General features: G+C 38.0%; 3 protein-coding genes across 3 annotated transcripts; 1 reads left to right on the forward strand and 2 right to left on the reverse strand.

The window, feature by feature from the left end:
* The first annotated feature begins 5,406 nt into the window (after positions 1 to 5,406).
* Positions 5,407 to 6,371, forward strand: LOC106652898. Its single transcript, XM_014372064.1, has 3 exons — positions 5,407 to 5,488; positions 5,561 to 5,675; positions 5,757 to 6,371. The coding sequence occupies exons 2-3, from the start codon at positions 5,583 to 5,585 to the stop codon at positions 6,351 to 6,353; spliced, it is 690 nt and encodes a 229-aa protein (XP_014227550.1). The 5' UTR covers positions 5,407 to 5,488; positions 5,561 to 5,582; the 3' UTR covers positions 6,354 to 6,371.
* Positions 6,372 to 8,316: 1,945 nt separating this feature from the next.
* Positions 8,317 to 12,033, reverse strand: LOC106652873 (ankyrin-1-like). Its single transcript, XM_014372031.2, has 2 exons — positions 11,759 to 12,033; positions 8,317 to 10,517 (listed from the first exon to the last, which is right to left on the reverse strand). The coding sequence occupies exon 2, from the start codon at positions 10,506 to 10,508 to the stop codon at positions 8,538 to 8,540; it is 1,971 nt and encodes a 656-aa protein (XP_014227517.1). The 5' UTR covers positions 10,509 to 10,517; positions 11,759 to 12,033; the 3' UTR covers positions 8,317 to 8,537.
* Positions 12,034 to 15,011: 2,978 nt separating this feature from the next.
* Positions 15,012 to 16,249, reverse strand: LOC106652881 (protein D2-like). The gene is made up of 4 exons (XM_014372041.2): positions 16,144 to 16,249; positions 15,910 to 16,040; positions 15,674 to 15,794; positions 15,012 to 15,603 (listed from the first exon to the last, which is right to left on the reverse strand). Exons 1-4 carry the CDS (start codon positions 16,163 to 16,165, stop codon positions 15,248 to 15,250), a joined length of 630 nt encoding a protein of 209 aa, XP_014227527.1. The 5' UTR covers positions 16,166 to 16,249; the 3' UTR covers positions 15,012 to 15,247.
* Positions 16,250 to 21,274: the final 5,025 nt, after the last annotated feature.

Genomic DNA, 21,274 nt, shown 5'->3' on the forward strand with positions numbered 1-21,274 from the left:
TCACATACGTAATCTTTCCGACCTTCGTGGATGACCTTATGATGATTTATCAAATTACCTTTGGTCCCAAATTTTTTCACGCATTTATCACATGCGTAATCTTTGCGGTCATCGTGTACTATTTTTTGGTGCGTGAGCAAATGCACTTTTTGTCCAAATTTCTTTTCGCACTTGTCGCATGCGTAATCCTTGCGACCTTCGTGTACTATTTTTTTGTGCTGGAGCAAATGATATTTATGTCCAAATTTCTGCTCGCAATTGTCACATACGAAATCTCTAAGACCTTCGTGAATTATTTTTTTGTGCCTAACCAAATAGTACGGATCCCTAAATTTTTTCTCGCACTTGTCACATGCATAATCTTTGCGACCTTCGTGTACTGTTCTTTGGTGCATAAACAAGTTCGTCTTTTTTCCGAATTTCTTTTCGCACTCATCACATGCAAAATCCCTGCGACCTTCGTGTACTGTCTTTTGGTGCGTTAACAAATCTGATTTAATTCCAAATTTTTTCTCGCAATTTTCGCATGTGTAATTTTTTCGATGCTCATGGACTGTCGCTAAATGCACGAGCAAATTACTTTTATGTCCAAATTTTTTCTCGCATTTGTTACATGCAAAATCTTTCTGACCATCATGAACGGTTTTTTGGTGTCTGATCAAAACTGACCTTTTTCCAAATTTCTTCTCACACTTGTCGCATGCATAATCTTTGCGACCTTCGTGTACTGTTTTTATGTGAAAGAGTAAATAACTTTTACGGTCGAATTTTTTCCCGCAATTGTCACATAAGTAATATTGCAAGACTTCGTGTACTGTCTTTAAGTGAAAGAACAAATGCGATTTTTTATTAAATTCATCCCCGCACTTTTCGCATACAAAATCGTTGGGACCCTTATGTACCGTCTTAATATGTATGAGCAAACTCTGTTTATTTCCAAATCTCTTGGCACACTTTTCACATAAGTAATCTTTGAAAACTTCGTGAAATATTTTGTTATGCTTACGTAATGTTGATTTATTTCCAAATTTTTTCTCGCATTGGTTACATGAGTAATCTTCGCGATCTTTGTGTACTAATTTTTGGTGCGTGAACAAACTTGATTTTTTCACAAATTTTTTTTCGCACTGGTCGTTCGCAAAATCTTTGCGGTCTCTATGTTCTGATATTTGGTGTCTACTCAAATGACTTCGGAACTCAAATTTCTTCTCGCATTTGTCGCATGCAAAATATTTTTTTTCATTGTGAATTGTATCTCGGTATATTATCATATTTGATTCTAGTGAAAATGCCTCCTGATCAATATCACAAACGTATTGTTTGTTTTCTAAAACAACAATGTCTTGTTTACTTGAGTTATCTTTTAAGACAACTTCTTTGGATTGCTTCTCATTTTTATAGATCCTTCTATTTAGTCCTATGTAATTTAAATGAGTAAAATATATCTTCAAGTATTATGGCTTGCTTCGTCCGGAAAAACAGCGTTCAAACTAATTTGCTTTTACTATAAACATGATCAGTGTGTCAAAGAACGATGTGTAAATCGTTATGATCGTATTGTTTACAATTAAGTTACCGATTTATCTGTTTATACGTTGTTCTTATAATATTTGAACAAACTTAAAATTCAAACTTGGACGATTTTTTCAAATAAATTTCTTGGCCTTCTAAAACTAACGAGAAGACCTTCCCAGCTCCGAATCGTAGATCGTTACCAAAAATATTTGTAGAGTCTCTTGGTACCTAATAATGAAGCTAGTAGTGCTTAATTTAATCTAATGGCCTTAGAACCTACTTTTAAGAGGATTTCCAATACTGTCAAAAAATCTTTACAATTTCTATATTGAGTTCCAGATTTGCAGTTTATTTAGGGATTTCAAGGATCTCTGAAAAGGCGTATCAGCAGTTACGGAGTGCACCAAATACGCCATAGCGAATAATAAAATTTTTCATAACGTACTCTTGGTCACAGGAAGTTTTCTTTTAAGTAAGAAGGCCAAAAAATTCTCAAGAGAGATCGTCGCCAAATTAGAATTATAAACTGGTTCAACTATTATAAGCACCGTATATAAATTTATATACCTATTTGATTGTCAACAATATGCTAGTAAACGGTTTCGAAATAGTCTTTCGACACACTAATCGTGTTTGTAGTGAAAATAAATTATTTTGAATGTTGTCCATTTCGATGAAACCAGCTATAATCCCGGAAGATAAATTTTACTAGTTCAATTTCCTTGGTACTAAACAGAAGGATCTATCGTTTAATTACGGCATCGTAATGGATAAAATTGAGAACGAATCCGAAGTAATCGTTTCAAAAGATAATTTAAGTGAACATGACATTGTTGTTTCAGAAAACAAACAATACGTTTGTGATATTTGTCAGGAGACATTTACGTTAGAATCAATTATGATTAAACACCGAGACACAATTCACAATGAAAAAAAATATTTTGCATGCGACAAGTGCGAACAGAAATTCGAGTTCCGAAGTCATTTGAGTAGGCACCAAATATCGATACACAAATGCTGCAAAGATTTTAAATGCGACAGGTGTGAGAAGAAATTCATGAAAAAATCAAGTTTGTTCACGCACCAAAAATTAGTACACAAAGATCGCGAAGATAATTCATGTAACAAGTGCGAGAGGAAATTTGAAAGTAAATCAACTCTACTCAAGCACAACAAAATATTTCACGAAGTTTTCAAAGATTACTTATGTGAAAAGTGTGCCAAGAGATTTGGAAATAAACAGAGTTTGCTCATACATATTAAGACGGTACATAAGGGTCCCAACGATTTTGCATGCGAAAAGTGTGAAGAGAAATTTAACAATAAATCGCATATGCTTTTGCACCAAAGGATAGTACACAAAGGCCGCAAAGATTATTCATGCGACAAATGCGAGATAAAATTTGGACATAAACAGTCTTTGCTTTCCCATCAAAGAACAGCCCATGAAGGTTGCACAGACTACTCATGCGACAAGTGCGAGAAAAAATTTACACAAAAACCGAGTTTACTCAATCACCAAAGAACAATACACGAAGATCGCAACAATTACCCGCGTGACAAGTGCGAGAAGAAATTTAAATACAAACGTACCTTACTTGTTCATCAAAAAGCAATACATGAAGGTCTTAAGGATTACCCATGTGACAATTGCGAAAAGATATTTTCCCGAAAATCCGATGCGCTTGTGCACCAAAAAACAATACATGAGGGTCGCAAAGATTACGTATGCGACAAGTGCGGTAAGAAATTTGGACATAAACCTCATTTATTCTCCCACCAAAAGACAGTGCACGAAGGTCGGAAAGATTACGCATGTGACAAATGCGAGAAGAAATTTGGACAAAAACAACATTTGCTTCTTCACATAGCAACAGTCCACGAAGGCCGGAAAGATTTATCATGCAACAAGTGTGAGCAGAAATTTGGACATAAATCGAATTTGCTTAAACACCAAAGGACAGTACACGAGGGTCGCAAAGATTATGAATGCGAAAAGTGTGAGAAGAAATTTGGACTTAAAACTAATTTGTTCTTGCACTTGAAGACAGTACACGAAGGTCGCAAAGATTTCGCATGTGATAAGTGCGAGAAGAAATTTGGATACAAACATACCTTACTTGATCATCAAAAAGCAATACATGAAGGTCTTAAGGATTACCCATGTGACAATTGCGAAAAGATATTTTCCCGAAAATCCGAGGCGCTTGTGCACCAAAAAACAATACACGAGGGTCGCAAAGATTACGTATGCGAAAAGTGCGAGAAAAAATTCGGAAGAAAATCGCATTTGATCGTGCACATGTCGACAGTCCATGAGCATCGCAAAGATTTCGCATGCGACAAATGTGAAAAGAAATTTGGACAAAAATCAGATTTGTTAAAGCACCAAAGGATAGTTCACGAAGGTCGTAAAGATTTTGCTTGTGACAAGTGCGAGAAGAAGTTTGGACTAAAGTCGCATTTGCTTACCCATCTGAAGACAGTACACGAAGGTCGCAAAGATTATGCATGCGACAAGTGCGAGAAAAAATTTAGGGCTCCATACGATTTGGCTAGGCACAAAAAAGTAATTCACGAAGGTCATAAAGATTTTGTGTGTGACAAGTGCGAGAAGAAGTTTAGACTAAAGGCGCATTTGCTTACCCACCTGAAGACAGTACACGAAGGTCGCAAAGATTATGCATGCGACAAGTGTGAGAAGACATTTGGATTCAATTGGCGTAAGATTCAGCACCAGAGGTCAATCCACGAAGGTCGTAGAGATTTTGCATGTGACAAATGCGAGAAGAAATTCGGATATAAACAGTCTCTACTGTTCCACCAAAAGACAGTCCATGAAGGACGCAAAGATGCCATATGTGAAAAATGCGAGAAGAAATTCGGACGAAAATCGGAATTACTCAGACACCAAAAGGTAGTACACGAAGGCCGCAAAAATTAAACATGCGACAAGTGCGAAAAAAAATTGGACAACAATCGCACTTGTCTTTCACGAAAGAAGAATTCATGAAAGTCGTAAAGACTACGCTTGACTATACTACGCAAGAAATGCAAGATGAGATTTGGACAAAAAGTATAAACGCTCTGGTACCATAATGTAAATATTTAGATCGATAATTATACAGATGTTTTCAAAAATGTTAATAAAAATTTTGCCAAGGTATGATTGGGTGTGTCATAGTGGTGTTTTATTTTGGCTACTTGTTTAACTGCAGCTCTTCATCCAACGATTACTCCCAGAGTATCATCGCATATTGTGTGGAATGAAATTTTTGATAAACTTCACGTAATATTATCGCCATCGTGAATTAATCGATCTTGCGCTATTCAAAGATTTCGACGAGCATATAGACAGACGATTATTTCTGTTTCGAGACAATTAATCAGTAATAGCAATGCGTTTTTGGCGAAAAAATTAACTTGGAAATTATTTAATACTTTAATTTAAGCCAACAAATTTTTTCTACATTTCTTCAAAATTAGTAATAGCTCTCATACTCACAGTGTGCTTGAAGAGCATATAGGTTTGCCAAAAATACCTCTAAATTCTGTTGTAAGTGTTCGAAAGAATGTAAGCCACTGAATATGAAACCGTTTGAACGAAAATCCTAGCTGCTACTATAGTGAAATGCTTTCTTAATCTGCATCAAACCATTGTTGCCGTTATTTAATATTGGTGTTTTTTGGGGGGTTTGTTTAGTTGAAATATAGTAAACTCACTTAAATCCTTATTCATAGTTGGCAGAAGATAGTTTTAGATAGTTTTCTGTACCCGGAATCTAACGTGTTCAATGACGTACCACCATCATTGAACATGAAAAAAAATAAAAATAAAACAACACTCATACTTACCTGCATACTTACCTTCGTGTTCTGCTGGAGCAAGTACAGATGATAGGTTTAGTTTTCTGTGCCCTGAATCTGATGTGTTTAATGATGGTGGCACATCGTTAAACAACTTTGCTATCAAGTAATTGCCTTTTTGCAAATTAAAATAACAATATGACTAAGTGTATCTTTTTAATTTTATCGATACTTTCAGAGTAAAAGAAGAACCGGATGATATGTGTAATAATGGAAATAATGATGGTGAAACAAATAACCTAACATCCGATACTAGAAATTTGCAATATCTCAGATGTCTACAAGAGAATACCGTAAGTTGATTGATATCTGTTATCTAATGAATTATTTTTTTTTAAACAATATTTTCATTATAAACTTCAATTTTATTACAGATGCGCACGGTTGAAGAACAAAGAGGAATAAATCATTTTCAACATAACCAAGAAATTAAAGTAAAACCTAATGTGAATTCATTAGCACCCGTTAAAAAGAACGAAGGAATTAGTGAATTTCAACCTATCAAAATAGAATTTGAGTGCAAAGATGTGAAACCAAACATGAATTTATCGTTACCTGTTAAAGTGAATGATTGGTCTCATAGGTTTGATAAATATAACGATGTCAAAATTAGCGATAATTTTGCAACTAATCTCCCAATTAAAACAGAAACTGAAAACGTAAAGCAAGAGTTTTTTGACGATACTCAAAAAAATATAGATTCAAATATCGGCTGCAAACTCGTCGGTACGAATATGAAAAATTATCTTTACGCAAATAAAGAAAAACAATTTACTGAGTGTGATGCAAGTTTGAAGACATTTTGCGACAAGATAACTATGCACCCCGATATTGATTCAGCGAATAATTCTATTTCTTATTCACGTGACATTTGCATAAAATCATTAAAACACAAAGGTGCTCTCAAGGTACATATTGATTCATTGCATAATGGTAAAAAATCTCATAGCTGCGATATATGCGGAAAGTAATTTACGCGAAAAGGTGCTCTGAAAATCCACATTGATAAGGTGCATAATCGTATTGCTTACTCGTGTGACATTTGTGAAAAGAGATTTAAGAGCAAAGTTTATCTTAAGTCACATATTGATTCAGTGCATAATCGTATCTCTTATCCATGTCACACTTTTGGAAAGTTATTTAAAACCAAAGCTTCTCTTAAGAAACATATAGATGTAATGCATAACTGTATCTCTTAAAATTGTGATATTTGTGGAAAGACATTTAAACAAAATAGATATCTTACAACTCATATTAATATGGTGGATAATCGTATTGTTTACCCGTGTGACATTTGTGGAAAGTCATTTAAAAGCAAAGATTATCTCAGGGTCCATATCTATTCATCGAATAATGGTCGAAAACCTTAAAACACTTTCACTTGAAAGGGTAATTTAAAATGCATATTGATTTGGCGCATAATCATATTATCACTTACAGCACATATATGTGGCAAGAATTTACATTTGTCTCGTCAGGAACACCACATTTATTCTGTGCTTAATATTACCCGCCTAATATTCGTTTTTAAACAAATCTGATTTTCATTGGATTCCATACACAGAAGAGTAAACATTATAAGATATTTTCAAATAACATATTCTTCTATTCTTATACATTTCAGAAAACATATTCTTATATAAAAATAGTTTGAGTTGTAAATCCAATAACAAGGGTCAATCTATGTACCTATTAAAAAACATCGAAATAAACTGATTGTATGAATAAATTATTAATGAATGATGATTAATGATTAATTTAAAATTATATATCGATTGAAAGTTAACATCAAGTTATCGATTAACTTCATTCAAATTGAATTATGCTTTAATTGAATCAATTGAAGCTGCACGAATGGAATGATGAAATTTAGTCGAACTCATCATATTTTAAAGATAACTTTGAACATATTTAAAAAAAACTACTTTAACTTAGAGACTCTTACTGTACTTTGTTTATAATACTCCTATTTTTCAGAGGTTTCGTACAAATCATCAAAAACTGAGTGAACGAGCTATACAGCACTAGTTCGTTATTCATTTATATTAGTGTGCAATAATGGTACTTTTCGATAGAAGGGCTACAAGTGACACTTTACGGCACGGCGTAGTTAAGCTAATAGTCGCGTTAGAAAGTGTCCCTCGAGTATCGGTGGATACTCAATTTTATATACTCAATTATGTAGCACTCATCTAAGTTCAAATTTATGCTCCCTTTTCCGAGTCATTCATACTATAAATTCATAATAATTGAAGAGCTTGTTCATATGTTTGGTAGAGATCGTTTTTTGGAACGAGCTAAGAATTTTACGTATCCAGCGAAAACACAGATATCTTCCGATCGATAGTAAATATGGTCTACAAGTTTGTATTCATAGAAACATTTAACATCTAGAATCGATTTTAAAACTGGATGTTTTTTCTATCTCAAAAAAATACAACTAATTTGAAAAATTCATCTAGCATTAAAATTTCTCATGAATTATTTAGTGCAAAAATGAACTTTTAATTTCAGCTAATCATTGAGTTTTGATCCTACTTAATTTCATAGTGTCCTTGACGGAAAGAATGTTTTTTTCATATCTAATAGCATCGATTTAGAGTCTATTCTTTTTAATTAAATCAAAAACGAAGTTTTACGACCTTTGGGTCACAGATTTGGACTTTTTTTTAAAGTTCCCTGGTACTGAATAATCAAACCCTATACGATCAGTTTGATTCAATATATGCTCATTGATTCATGAAATATGTAAATATTCTTACTACTCCATAAAGTCGAGTCGGTCCAAGACACCGATTTTCACGAAAATGCTCGGAATCCATCTTACTCCATGAACTTCCATAGCATAGATACACAATTCGAAATCACATCATCGGTAAGATTCAAATTATTAATAGAAAAATCAAAACTATTTTTTTCTTTTTGATAATATATTTATTTGAACGACGTGAACAATTGGTACAATTCATAAACATTGGACACACGAAAATTCGGCAAGTATGCTTTATCGACATATCACAAGTGTTGCGTTTCTATATACAGGTCTATATAGTACAGAGTCGCTTTTCTTTTTTCTCAATACAGTTCGTATAAAAAGTTAAGTCTTTGTCGATCCCGTATACCGACTGTAAAAACGAACGATTCGCTTCGTTCTCCTAAGTCTTCAATTTTTTACTCCTTCTCTTCCTCGCCGGTGGTGATGGTGGCTCGCTGCTGCGCGCCTCCTCCTCCTGTCTCGGTGGTGGTGGCGGCTCCCGCTGCTCGCCGTGCGGCTGAGTCACGGGGCTGCTCTCGGCCGCCACGGCCAAGCACACGTTGCACAGATCGCGATTGGTCAGATGCTCGAGGATCATCTCGCAGCAGAGCTGCGGCAGCCTGTCGTGGATCAGCTCCATGAAGGGATGCAGCGCCCAGCGACGGAAGAATCCTCGCGCCAGCTGCTCGCACAGGTACTCGTTGCAGGGCGAGCTCCTGCTGACGACGAAGTAGTAGAGGCCCTCTAGAGACAGCGAGTGATAGTGGTCGTACTCCATTCGCTGGTCGGCCAGCTCGAACGGCAGCATCACCAGGTCTTCGAGCGTCATCTCGTCCGGCAGCCACTTGGGCTTGATGCTTTTCCCCCAGGTCCGCAACTGCGCGTCGTCATCGTACCAGCGACGATCTAGGATCTCCTTACTCGCGAACATGCCGCCGCACCCGTCGAAGAACTTCATGATGGTCACGGCGTCGTCGCGCGTGAGCGTGTAGCCCGCCTTCTCGAGGCACTCGCAGGAGGCCAGCGCGCCCGAGGCCATCCTCAGGGTCCTGTCTGGCTCGAACGACGCACCGAAGTAGTCCGAGGTTGGGAACGCGAAATCGGCCAGGTCGGCGCCGTGCTCCAGCAGCAGATCGACCGCTTGGGGCCTGCAATTGGCCACGGCCAGCTGCAGCGGTGTCCGGCCCGACTCGTCTCGGACGTTGACGTTCATCTCCTGGTACACGACGACGTCGACGCGACGACGCCTGCTAGCCGAACGTTTGCCCTTCTGCGGTGCTGACTCTTGCCGCAGCTCGTCGATCGTTTTGAAAAACAACTTGAGAGTGCTGCCGTTGTGCCTTCGACAAACCAAGTGCAGCGGAGTCAGTCGCCGATTGTTAACCAAATTCGGATTGGCGCCTCGCTTCAGCAGGTAGACCATCATGTTTTGGTTGTCGCTGCCCACGGCCAGGTGCAACGGGCTGTTGCCCTCGTTGTCCTGGGCGTCCACGTGCACCGGGCCGTGCTTGCCGAGCTTGTTCAGCATCTCCGCCAGATTGGCGCGATTGTGTATTAAGCCCAGCACGTGCAGCGGCGTCGCGCCCTCGGCGTTGGCCATGCTGGGATCGGCCCCGTTCTCCAGCAGCAGCTTCACGTTGCTCTTCTGGCTGTTGGCCAGAGCCACGTGCAGCGGCGTCGCGCCCTGGGCGTTGGCCATGCTGGGATCGGCCCCGTAATTAAGCAGCAGCTTCACGGTGCTCTTCAGGCCGTTGGCCAGAGCCGCGTGCAGGGGAGCGTTGCCTGTCTTGCCTTCGCGGCAATTGGGATCGGCCCCGAGCTCGAGGTACCTGCGCACTCGGCGGTCGTAGCCGAAGTGGCTGGCCACGTGCAGAAGCGTCAGTCCGTGCTCGTCCCGATAATTCACCTCGTGTCTCTCGTAGATCCGGAAGAGGTCATCGCTCAACTCGAACCAGCCCGGTTTGAAGTGCGATGGAGAGTGCAGGACCACCAGATGAAGCGGCGTGGCGTGCTCGGCGCGGGGTCTGCCCTCGTCGTCGTGCTCGGGCTCGTACCTGTAGCCGGACTGGACCACCAGCGAGACGAACTGCAGCGCCGTATGAGTGACCGAATAGCCGGCAAAGGTATCCGTCGCTTCGAACAGAAGCTGATCGAGCTCTCTGTTATCGAAAATGGCCGGGAGTTTCGGAACCGGCCCCTGCAATTGCTTGTACAAGCCGGGGAATCGAGCGATGATTTCGCATCGATCCTCTTTGATGTGATCGAGCCTGAAGCGCTTCAGTATTTCCAACCTTTCATCGTAATCGGCTTCTTTCATTGAACTTAAAAGGGATGGGTAGGGATCCATGTAGAGATTTTTCCTTCGAGGCATGGCTGATTTCTGCAAAAAAGAATCGAGTAGACTTGCGGAAATGGTTTCCGAACGAAATGGAAAATTGACTGCGCAAAATCGGAAAGTCAAGTTGATGATTTGATCTGTCGGTAACTTCGATCGACATTATTGGATCGCATAAGGCGTCATCGTCTATACATTAAATATTAATAATTAATTAAAATTTTACGATTGAAAATTGATGCTTAACCCACCAACGTCGCGAGGACAGAGTTTAACCGTATCCACTTTGTCGTTGTATTTAATGGTTATAATTCAAGTCTTTTGTTTACTTAATTTATTAAACAAAATTGTTTTAACAATCAAATTTTGCATAAAAAAAACAACAAAAAATGGTCAATTATTGAACTTTAATTTATTTGAAAATTGTTATTTATTAAATTTTAATTTATTGAAAAATTTTTTTTTAACAATCAAAATTTGCATGAAAAACAAAAAAAAATTGTTATCAGTTTCCAAAAAAAAATCAAAGATCATGTGTGCAAAACATATAAGGATTAAAATAACCCGATTTTAGATTGTAGAATTTTTAATTTAATTATACAATAAAATAAGCAAATTGTGGATTTTTCAAAGTCGTTGTCTTCTATATACCTTTTCTCGAAAATTCGAAATATACTAGAATGTTCAGGAAATTCATTTTTTCATTATAATTTGTTTCAGTTAATTATTCAAACATTTTGTAAAAATAATAATTTTGTGATCACATTCCGTAATAAATTAAGGCAATTGTTTCTAAATAGCAACCATCGAGAAAATTTTTTTTGTTGTGAATTCGAAAATTGAGCAATAAGTCATGAAGTTCGCGTGAAAATGTATCATTTTTTACTTTATTCCGCTAAAATAAGTCCGAAAAATTTTTTTTCAGTAAAAAATAAGTCAAACTTTCGGAAAGAGCAACACGATACTTTATTCATTATTTTTTTTGGTTAAAAAACGACGGCGAAGTTGATGTTTTTAAACCCTGTCCTCGTGCCGCTAATGGATTAAGTATATTCATGATATAGAAACAAACTTTTATTGCTCCAATATTCAGCCAATATTAATTCTTTGATTTCAATGGCACCCTTGTAATTATTTAAAAAAAATAGTCTAATTAATATCATAGTCTAGTCAAGACTGAGACGAATCGTGCTCCGATGTTGTTATATGCGCAGAGTGTCACCGCGCACTGTCAGAGTCGTCAGCACTCGGCGTCAAGCGTATTATATAGGTATAATTTTGCTCACCACTAGGCTTGATGTTTACCCGATTCCAGCAGAAGAGACGAGTGAAATCGTCGATCCGTATGTCACTCGACGTACTCGAACACAAACAAAGTCCCTTATATGATGCAATGTATTTTTCGGAGTCCACCGAAAATTACTCGTGGCTGCAGTCTATACCGCGCGATCTTTCTCTAGCAGTCGATCAACAGATGTTGGGACCCTACGCAACGCTACCCGATGTGTACTGACTGTATGAAATGTATACCGCGATCCGCTGTCAGTGCAAAGAACCGAAGGAGAGACTATGGCAGGTAACGCAGAAATCGGAAATCAAGCGTAGTGGGGGCATAATAATATCGCCTGGCTTAGAAACGGCTATCCCTTCTAATTAGCTGGATTAGCGCTTTATAATCTTCATAAAATTAAACGACTTCTAATGTTAGAATGCGACAACGTGTGACCAAAATATTCGATATACTTGTTATACTATTTACTACTATATATAAGCTTATTTCTACTTTGTCACTTGCAGATTTACAAGTAATGATACTTGCCATCTAGTAGTAGATTCTGACTATGAGTATGATTAAATTTTCAAGCACTTTTAGGCAGTTTATGGAATGAAGTTCAAGCAGTGCCGATACAATAAATTTAACAAAGATGTATTATATTATACATTTGTATTATACAATAATATTAAAAAATACATAATAAATAATCATTTAGCATTAATTTATTATTGAATTTTATTAAAAAACCATATTAACACAGGTTAACAATTATGCTTTATTGCAATAGAGCCTAAAAGTGACAGCGAAGTGGTGGATATTAGTATTTAGTTGTAAAAAAACTGGGGTCAAAATTTACTTGAAAACAGTAAGATTTGGTGGTCGGTAAATTGAATGGTAGTTGACCACATGAAGGTATACTCTATACGTAATGAAGAAAATGTAAAATACTTCATTATCGACTGAGATACCGATTGCTGCTTAAGAAAACTATAAATATTAGGGTAATGTAGAAAACGTTCAAAACGATCGCAAAAAAATTCATTTAATATTCGCGGTGTCAAAATTTATTCATAAATTACAATCAAGTAATTGTATCATTTTATTCCTTATACTGACAACAATTCGTACATCACGTTCGGAAAGGATATCCAAAATATAATTAAAATTATCATATAATTATCATATAATTAATATTTTATCATTTATAAATCGATTGTAAATTTGAGAAGAAACAACAGTTTTGGAAATCAATCTTGTCGCAAAGTCGCTATGCTAAAATATATCTTATGTTTTCCACGTAGTTTTGTTTCATCATTATATTTGCTGAAATTTCACAAAGTCCAATGTTTTATATGCAATTGGACAATTTTTGAGCATTTTGAGGTGCATTATCTCATTCGAAAAGATAATTGTTATTTATATTGTATAATTTTGTAGTAACGCTTTGAGTTCCATGTCAAAGAACTCTAACTCTAACCATTACCAAAACAAATGTACATATTTTTTTCCTAATAGTTTCTTTTTACTTGGGTTGACTTTTAGTAACTGATGCATTATCTAAGCAAGTAAAGATCAATAAAGAAAGCCCGGGAAAATGTTTTCTTTACATTCATTATGTTCACCTAATCCTCGCAATATTCCTTGATATTCGTTGAATAATTGAAACGAAATTAAACAATTACTTTTATAAGAAACAACAACATGAAAAAAACTGAAATTTAAACGAATCACGGTATTTTCCTTGATTTGATGCCTCGGATGCGCGCAATTTTTTCCCCTTAACAGAGAATGCAGGCCTCGCTCTACGCGACGTGCATATATCTACATAACAAGCAGCGGCCGGCCAAAGACGGGGCACAAGAGGGCATAACCATGCTCCGTTGCGGCTCTCTCGCTCTCTCTCTACCCTCGGGGATTGGCCTGAATAATTCACCGCTACTGAGACTACCGGGGAGTTTGGCCAGGCGCTGAAGAACCGTTCAAATATTCACGCGGGGTAGATACCCCGTATGCATAAATCCACATATGTTTTTTTGCTTCTTCTTCTGAATGCTTATATATCGCTACACGCGTATAAATGTATATCTTGCGACTCGCTGCTTCTGCTGCCTCGAACAAGAGGGCATAAGTAAGTAAGAGAATCTGTCTTCCGTACATGAGTAACTGTCACGCGATGTTTGCTTGAACAAGGATTCACAATGGATAGGGTCAAGGAAAATTTTTTATTGTTCGCCTTAAATTCTCAATTTATACCGGATTCCATAGTTTCTTGCAGAATTCTTTATACTTTTACAGTCAGTGTAAGAGGATATGCCACCATATGCTATAACAAAATTATTAATTTCCAATTATATTATTGACCTCGTATAATATTTTCTCAATGACCCTCATTTTCAGTGACAAATAAAATCTCTCTTAACACCAAAGTCGCTCGCAAGTTTGTGTTTTGCCTGCGTTTTCAAATAATAATATAGAAATTCTGGGCTCCTTGTCCATATGCCGAATATCGGTGGATCAGCGTACTCGGATAGAAGCATTAGAGATTTTTCCTCTTCTTGACTCTTTTTTATGACACCGAAAGCCATGTTTGTATAAACGGAGAACTTTTAATGTCGTTCGTATGTGTCATACGTGCGGCGATTTCTGCTATATATACGCTCAGACAATCGCGCGAAAAACATTAGTCTTTTTTATGGGGTTTCATGTATAAATTTCTGGTCAACTGTACCCACGGGATCGTGTTTCTATACTTTCTTTGTCGCTAAATTTTTTCAGAAATATTTCCGTATTTTAAGAACAAACTAAAATTATTTGTGATTTTTGTGCTAGTAGGAAAAAAAAATCTAAACTTCTTCTCTTCAATAAATTGAATACTTAAAATGTAAGGTCGATCGATGAACTTTTTCAATAGCTCAAAATAAAATAAAAATTCTACATATCGTTATAATAATCAAAACAGCAAATGAATTTCTTAAAAGTTTGGAATTATAAGACTGAACGCGTCTTAGTCGACACTGGTGATAACAGATACATTTAATCCGATTGATCCTTGAAAATGAAGCGCTAGATGGATTAGTACGCTAAGACTATGGAAAAAAATTGATTAACAAAGCGTGCCCTCGACGCCTACTCAGCTGTAATTATCATGCTAATCGAATTCTTGCGGTCTTATGAGTTTCTCCCTGCGGAAGTAACAGGATTGTTTCTTTTTCACCATTTTCTGCCGCGCACTTGAGATTGGAGCATGAAATAATGTAACTCTCTGATTCTTGCTAGGCTTCTATTCTAAAATTGTTGAATAAACAATCGAGGTGTGTACGAAGATACAATTATTTAGTCATCATCGTTATTTTCATACTTGCAAAGTCGAGAACTTCTTACATCACAATTTCAAATACTACTTTTTGAAAGCATTCATTAATACTGCTGTTGACATATGTTCTAAAGTTTTTTTGACAAATTTTAAAATCGAATCTTCTAAGGCATGATTTAATCAATTTTACTCCCATTTCAAGGTCTCATACAATTCGGGTACATAATCGTCGAATTGAGCTTGATACATGTTTCCAGCCACTATCAGCCCAAGGTTATATTTTTCCGTGAACTTTTTCGACGAGAAACTCAAACGCTCCGGTACTCTTGTCTTGTCGATGTGTTTTTCATCGACGTCCAATTTCGACGGCTGCTCGTACACCGCGAAAACGTAGCGATGCAATCCAGAACCTTCGGGTGGTCCGGAGCTCATGTAATCCGCCAAAGTTTCACCTTTGCTGAAATCGTTTCCTGGAATATTCACTACGGCCCAGTGAAGGACCTCACGCCATTTTTTGTCCTCGCGACTCGGAGCATCTGGATCTGTAAATTATATACTGTATGTAGAAATATTTTATTACATATGAGATTTCACATTTTTCATAACATTTACCTGTCAATAATAAGGTGTAGAGTTTGTTACTGTCTAATTGCCATCCTACTTGTGGTTCATCTTTGACTTCTCTCGGTTTTAGTTCATCGGCGAAACCAACATCCTTATCGTTGAAAGTGACCTTGAAAAAAATGAAACCACCCACGATTATTTGCTTTTAGATCAAACTTTTCAAATCAAATTTTTACAATCATACTCATAAAAAAAACACAATGATACATAAATATAAACTTTACCTGCAATAAGCTCATAGGCGTTTTATCAATTACATCTGGAATGACTTCGAAATCCATATATCTTTTTTCCAAATCATCATCGTCGGCTGCAGCGAGAACAAATACTATTGTCGCGCAGAATACCAGCAGTGCTGATCCACGAAAAAAAAAAATAATTATAAATTATATATATTTTCATTTTTTATTAATCAAAGTAAATCCTAAGAAGAAACACATTGTTGGAAAAAAATCTACCTGTTTCGTAAAATTTCCTCATATTGACATACCACTATGCTGCACCGACTCTTAACGACTGATTGTTTTCTTGTATTCGAGTTCTTGACAATAGCACGGTGTCATTACGTCACGCAGTAGCTAATTTCGTATGATAACATCTCATCATCGTTGATTATTTACGAGTTAGACAAAAAAGTCATTTCCCAGACGGGTTTTTTTTTCGCGGAGAGTAGATTTTAATATAATCATTTCAATTTTAAATTACGATTGCAGCTGTGTTATTAATTAATAAACATTTTTGGGGGTACTCATTATGATAAACAAACGGATATATAAATTTATACGATTCGCATTTAAGTTTGGACTCGCAGTACAATTAACGCCGACCATGCGCGACGCGCCGACCGCTTATCTAACTTCAATAATTAACGCTTATACACACTGTACTCTCGAGGAAAATAAATTGATTACAGTCTGTCTCACGCATCGGGCATGTCAAGAGCATGCCTCGCCTTGACTAAGCGCGCGTTCCGAGCCGCTGAAGATTTTCCAAACCCAATATTTGACTGTGTGTAGAGAGAGAGAGAGATGCGCTCGCAGACACACACAACACACATACATACGACACTAGTACACGTCCATTTAACTCGCTTGGTTTTGTGCTCGGTGCCGTGTTGATGATGGCGCCTCGAACACGAGTCGAGCAACAAGTACAATAATTGATGGCTTCCTGGATGTCGGTTGTAAGAGAAGACCCGACGACGACGACTTTTGTAACTCGGGCTTGTTTTCGGTGGTGAGTACTCCGAGCACGAAAGAAAAGAGCTTTATTTTACAAGCTCTGTGATGGGTGCATATAGGTGATCTTTCGGAGGCCCAACAAAATTTTAATTGGTATTTTTTTTTTTTTTTTACTTATGCATCGAACGTGAAGCTTGAAAGCAAAAGAGATACATCTAAAAATAGCATTAAACAGTTTCGATTCTTGAAAAATGATCGCAAACGAAAATTTCACCTCGTGGGATTTATTAAGCTTTTATTACACTACTATAGGTGCATGTATAGCTTCGAGAACAGAACCACGATCTGTTGTGCAGACTGATTTTGAAGAAACGACGAGCGATAGACACGCGTCCCCGGGGACTGGTTTTAAAATTCAGTCGTTATATCGAGGTCTAAAGGGATCTGCGTCGGAGGCGCGCGCGCTCCACGTGTACACAACACCCTGTCGATGCCTTGTAGATATTGCGATCACGTATGTATATTTTACAAGTATACACTTAGGTGTGCGTAAAAAAGTACTTTTATTGGTATTATTTCGTCAGAATTTTCGAGGTCATGAAAAAAATGAAATATTTTGTTTACGTTATAGACACATATTCAACCTCTGGAAGTGCAAAATAAACCGTAATAAACAATAGTCAGAACGTTAATTTTGCGAATCACTCTTAACCAAAAAAAGAGGTTAAAAGTACAAATACAATTGCTGCAATGCTTGCTCCAAATAAAAGGAAAGTGGCGAGAAAAAAGGGGGAGGCGCGCGCGGCAGCGTCGAAAGCTATGCAAATCAAGTTAAATCCGTTTATCGACTCTCGTTTGCAGCGAGCGGCATAATACACGAAAACGTCGTGTTCCCGATTCTTCAAGCAGATGCCTCAAATATTTATCTTACGTTGACTCGACCCTTGCTCTCTCTCTCGCTCACTCACTCTCGCGCGCCATCCGCACTCACCCTTTTGTGCACTCTACTACCTCTTACTACTCGTTTTTTTTCCTATGCCGCATGTCAAACCATCTCTCGTTCTCTCTCTCTCTCTCTCTTTCTCTTTTTCTGTCGTTTGACGCCTATCGACCGATGACAAAAAGCTCGTAGAGTTTGCTTATAGATATAAGCAGCCGATTTTCCGTCAAATTTAATGTCCTATTTTTTTTTAACTGACATTTTTAAACATCTCGTTCTTTTATGTAAGAAGAATATTCTTGTACTTTTTGATAATTTTTTTCAGAGGCCTGAATAAAATAACATGACTTTAATGACCTGATGACCATTAAAAATGTTTTGAAATAAATTGCGATTATTTTACTTATTTTGTCACAAATATCAAACGTATTTAAAATGACCTGAAATTGAAAATTGAACTACTTTAAAAAATTTTGACCAGCTTTGAAACACTTTGAATACGATAATACCACTTTGAGCCTCCACCGCTAGGTGGCGAGAACCTACGTATCTGTAAATCTGCAAGTGGCTAAGTCCAAATAATTGTATAAGTTTAATCTTCGTAGTATTTGCCATATGTTTTTATTTATTTCTGCGCAAGTCATTGACTAAGCAAAATATTTCATAAAAAGCCATTCACCTCGCAGTACAATTACGTACTACACTACACCTTCAAGGGGTCCCAAATTAGTACACTATCTCGGCATAGCCGCGTGTATAAAAATCTTCCAAGCAGTACGAAAACACGAGACGATAAATTATTCCAATGAGGCTTACGATCGTCTGGGTCCAAGAGAGAGAGAGAAAGAAAAAAAGCAACGACCGAGGACATTATCGATGTTGCGCGCTGCGGAGTCACAACGATGAGCTCTCTCGAGCCACTCGACTGTGTCGACGCGCCCTGCTGCCGCTGTTTTTTTTTTGTTGCTGTTCACGTTGCCACGCGCATATAAAAGTAAAAGAGGCGATATAGAAATAAAAAAAAAATAAAAGGAACGTCGATTCGATCAGTGAAATTGGCCGGTCGAGGATAGGTCGTTACCGGGGGTACACCAGTGTAGCACCATACAGCGAATCACCACCCCTCGCGCGACGTCGAGTATACTACTGCACGCGATATATATGTAGCTGGTTGACATTGTCGCTGACCAAGTAGCGAAGAGCAGCGAAGGCGGCTACGACCTGACCAAAGGCCTAAGGCGGATCTCTCTCCCGACAGCATCATTTCCATTCGGTCCTTTACTAAAGTGCCTATCATTCCCCAAGGGACGCGTATAGTTTTCTACGGAACGTCGTATCCAACTTTGTGTACGCGTACATCTGTACGCGTATCCACGCGTATCTTGTCAAAGTTTCGACGTTTCTCTATGAGGGAGAGAAAAAATAAAGAAGCTCTCGGTATTACATTTGCCTGCGATAATGGTCAGTGCCGATCGTCTTCGAGTTTCTTGAGAAGAATAAAAAAAAAAAGGAGAAAAAAAATCAAAACTTTCGAAAGACATCATTTTTTTTTTCAGATTTTTCAGTAAAATAAAATACCATGTACACTGCGCCTCTCATTGACGCGCGGAAAAAAACTTGGAAGATTAAGCAGGGAAGACCGCGCGATATAGAGCTCAAGTACCCGTGCAAGCTCTGTATAATACGCGCTGTAATATCATCCCCCTACGCAACAACTACATCGTCGTCGTCTGCGTATTCGGCCTGGAACTAACTACCTATGTATACACATTTTTCCGTGATTTTACATCGACAAGTTATGGCTTTCTCATTCCTTCGTACACATACACATACGTATACTATATATACCTAAATCTGCATTTGCATGGAAATGGGGTCGCGGGGATTGACGCTGCGGCGCGTCGACGTAGGCGACACGAGGCAACGGCAGCAACAAGGATGACTAAATTTGTGTTTGTACCCATGCATTTAGTCTTTCTCGTGTTTATATTTATATAAACCCAACGCAGCGCTGCACGATTTCTCGCCAAGGGACTAGTGTACATACATACGACGACGAGAGTTTTTCTCTCTCTCTCTCGTTTTTTTTTGCACACTGCACTCGCCGTTGTTATTTTCTCTGCTGCTGCTGCTGCTGCGCGATTATGTGCCTGCACGCGCGCGATTACACCATCCTCGGGCGCATGGCTCGAGGACGCGCATGCGAAAATGAAAATAAAAAAAAAAAAAAGGGAAAACTTTTGTAAATGCAAAATGTGCGTATGCACGTAGGATAGGTGTGCGCAGCACAACGTTGTACGCGCGAATTTACATGCATATATTTTTTGCATTTTCTTCTTATGCCATCGCTCATTTTTATATATTCTTTCGCGCGCTTGTATGCGTGAGTATATATTCAGGATACGGATTTTCGGGCAAGTTGAAAAAAGAGATCGTTTACGTGTGCCTTCGAAAATATACAACGAGCAATCAATTTTTTGTGAATATTAATTTTCGTGCTTGGATATGTAATTGAGTTTTTTTTTTAATTTTGCGCGCTTCGGGAATTTTTTCCCAGGCGAATCGCAGCTCTGTGTATTTACGAACGTTTAGAATTTTCATTACGTAAAAAGGGGGTATAGTATACGCAGATACAAAGTGAGAAACATCGGGAAAAACTTCATCGTCATCGTGAAAATATATAGATCAGAGAAGCTTCGGGGTACATATAACGATTAAATATTGTGACCGTTTGTGTGTATATAAAGCCAAGAGAGAGCGAGAGAGAGAGAGAGAGAGAGAGAGAGAGAGAGAGAGAGAGAGATCAACTTCGTGAATTCGCCGCCGCTGCTACTGCTGCTATACAACTCTTTTTTCGACCGACTGAAAACGGGAAGACGTTACTTAGCATAATTAAAGGATAACGCGTATAGCTCGAACTGCGCGGCTATATTTACGTGTAGACAAGAAAGCGAGGGAAATGGGAATTCGACGATTTATTTCATCGCGAGAGATTTACGGTTTTTCTTCGGAAAAACTGTTACCTTTTTTGCTTCTTGGCATAAGTCGAAGTTATCTTTCCAGTAAGAAAATGTTGTCAAAGAGTCAACGACACTTCTAAGCACGTCTAAACTCTCTCTTCGTCCTCGTAAGTATCTTTAAGTAATCAGGCCTAATTGAAGAAAAATGTATTGACACGCTCAAAGCTCGGTGTTAAAATAATAACTTTAGGAAACTTTTACGAGCTCAGACAAGAGAAATTATCCGTTTACGCAGTAAGGTTTTAGGCTCTACGCTCGCAACCCTTTTAAACGATCTTAAAGATTACGAGACAAACGAGAGGCAGAGAGAGAGCTAAGCCACGCGATGGCTGGGATAAATTTGAGGAGAAGGAAGAAAAGCCGAATCGTAATTCTTCGGGAGACTCTAGCCAACAATTTCATACCCGAAAAGGGTGGCGAAAAGTGTATATATGGGAAACGACTAACA

This window comes from Trichogramma pretiosum, unplaced genomic scaffold (assembly GCF_000599845.2).
Source record: "Trichogramma pretiosum strain Unisexual culture from Peru unplaced genomic scaffold, Tpre_2.0 scaffold115, whole genome shotgun sequence".
NCBI lineage: Eukaryota > Metazoa > Arthropoda > Insecta > Hymenoptera > Trichogrammatidae > Trichogramma > Trichogramma pretiosum.

Bases quoted from the DNA above. Each gene is read 5' to 3' on its own strand.
- LOC106652898 (XM_014372064.1), top strand. From the start codon at position 5,583: ATGTGTAATAATGGAAATAATGATGGTGAAACAAATAACCTAACATCC. The intron at 5,676-5,756 runs GTAAGTTGATTG...ATTTTATTACAG, and splicing joins GATGTCTACAAGAGAATACC to ATGCGCACGGTTGAAGAACA.
- LOC106652881 (XM_014372041.2), bottom strand. From the start codon at position 16,165: ATGAGGAAATTTTACGAAACAG. The intron at 16,041-16,143 runs GTAGATTTTTTT...TTCGTGGATCAG, and splicing joins GAGGAAATTTTACGAAACAG to CACTGCTGGTATTCTGCGCG. The intron at 15,795-15,909 runs GTAAAGTTTATA...ATTTTTTTCAAG, and splicing joins CGCCTATGAGCTTATTGCAG to GTCACTTTCAACGATAAGGA.
- LOC106652873 (XM_014372031.2), bottom strand. From the start codon at position 10,508: ATGCCTCGAAGGAAAAATCTCTACATGGATCCCTACCCATCCCTTTTA.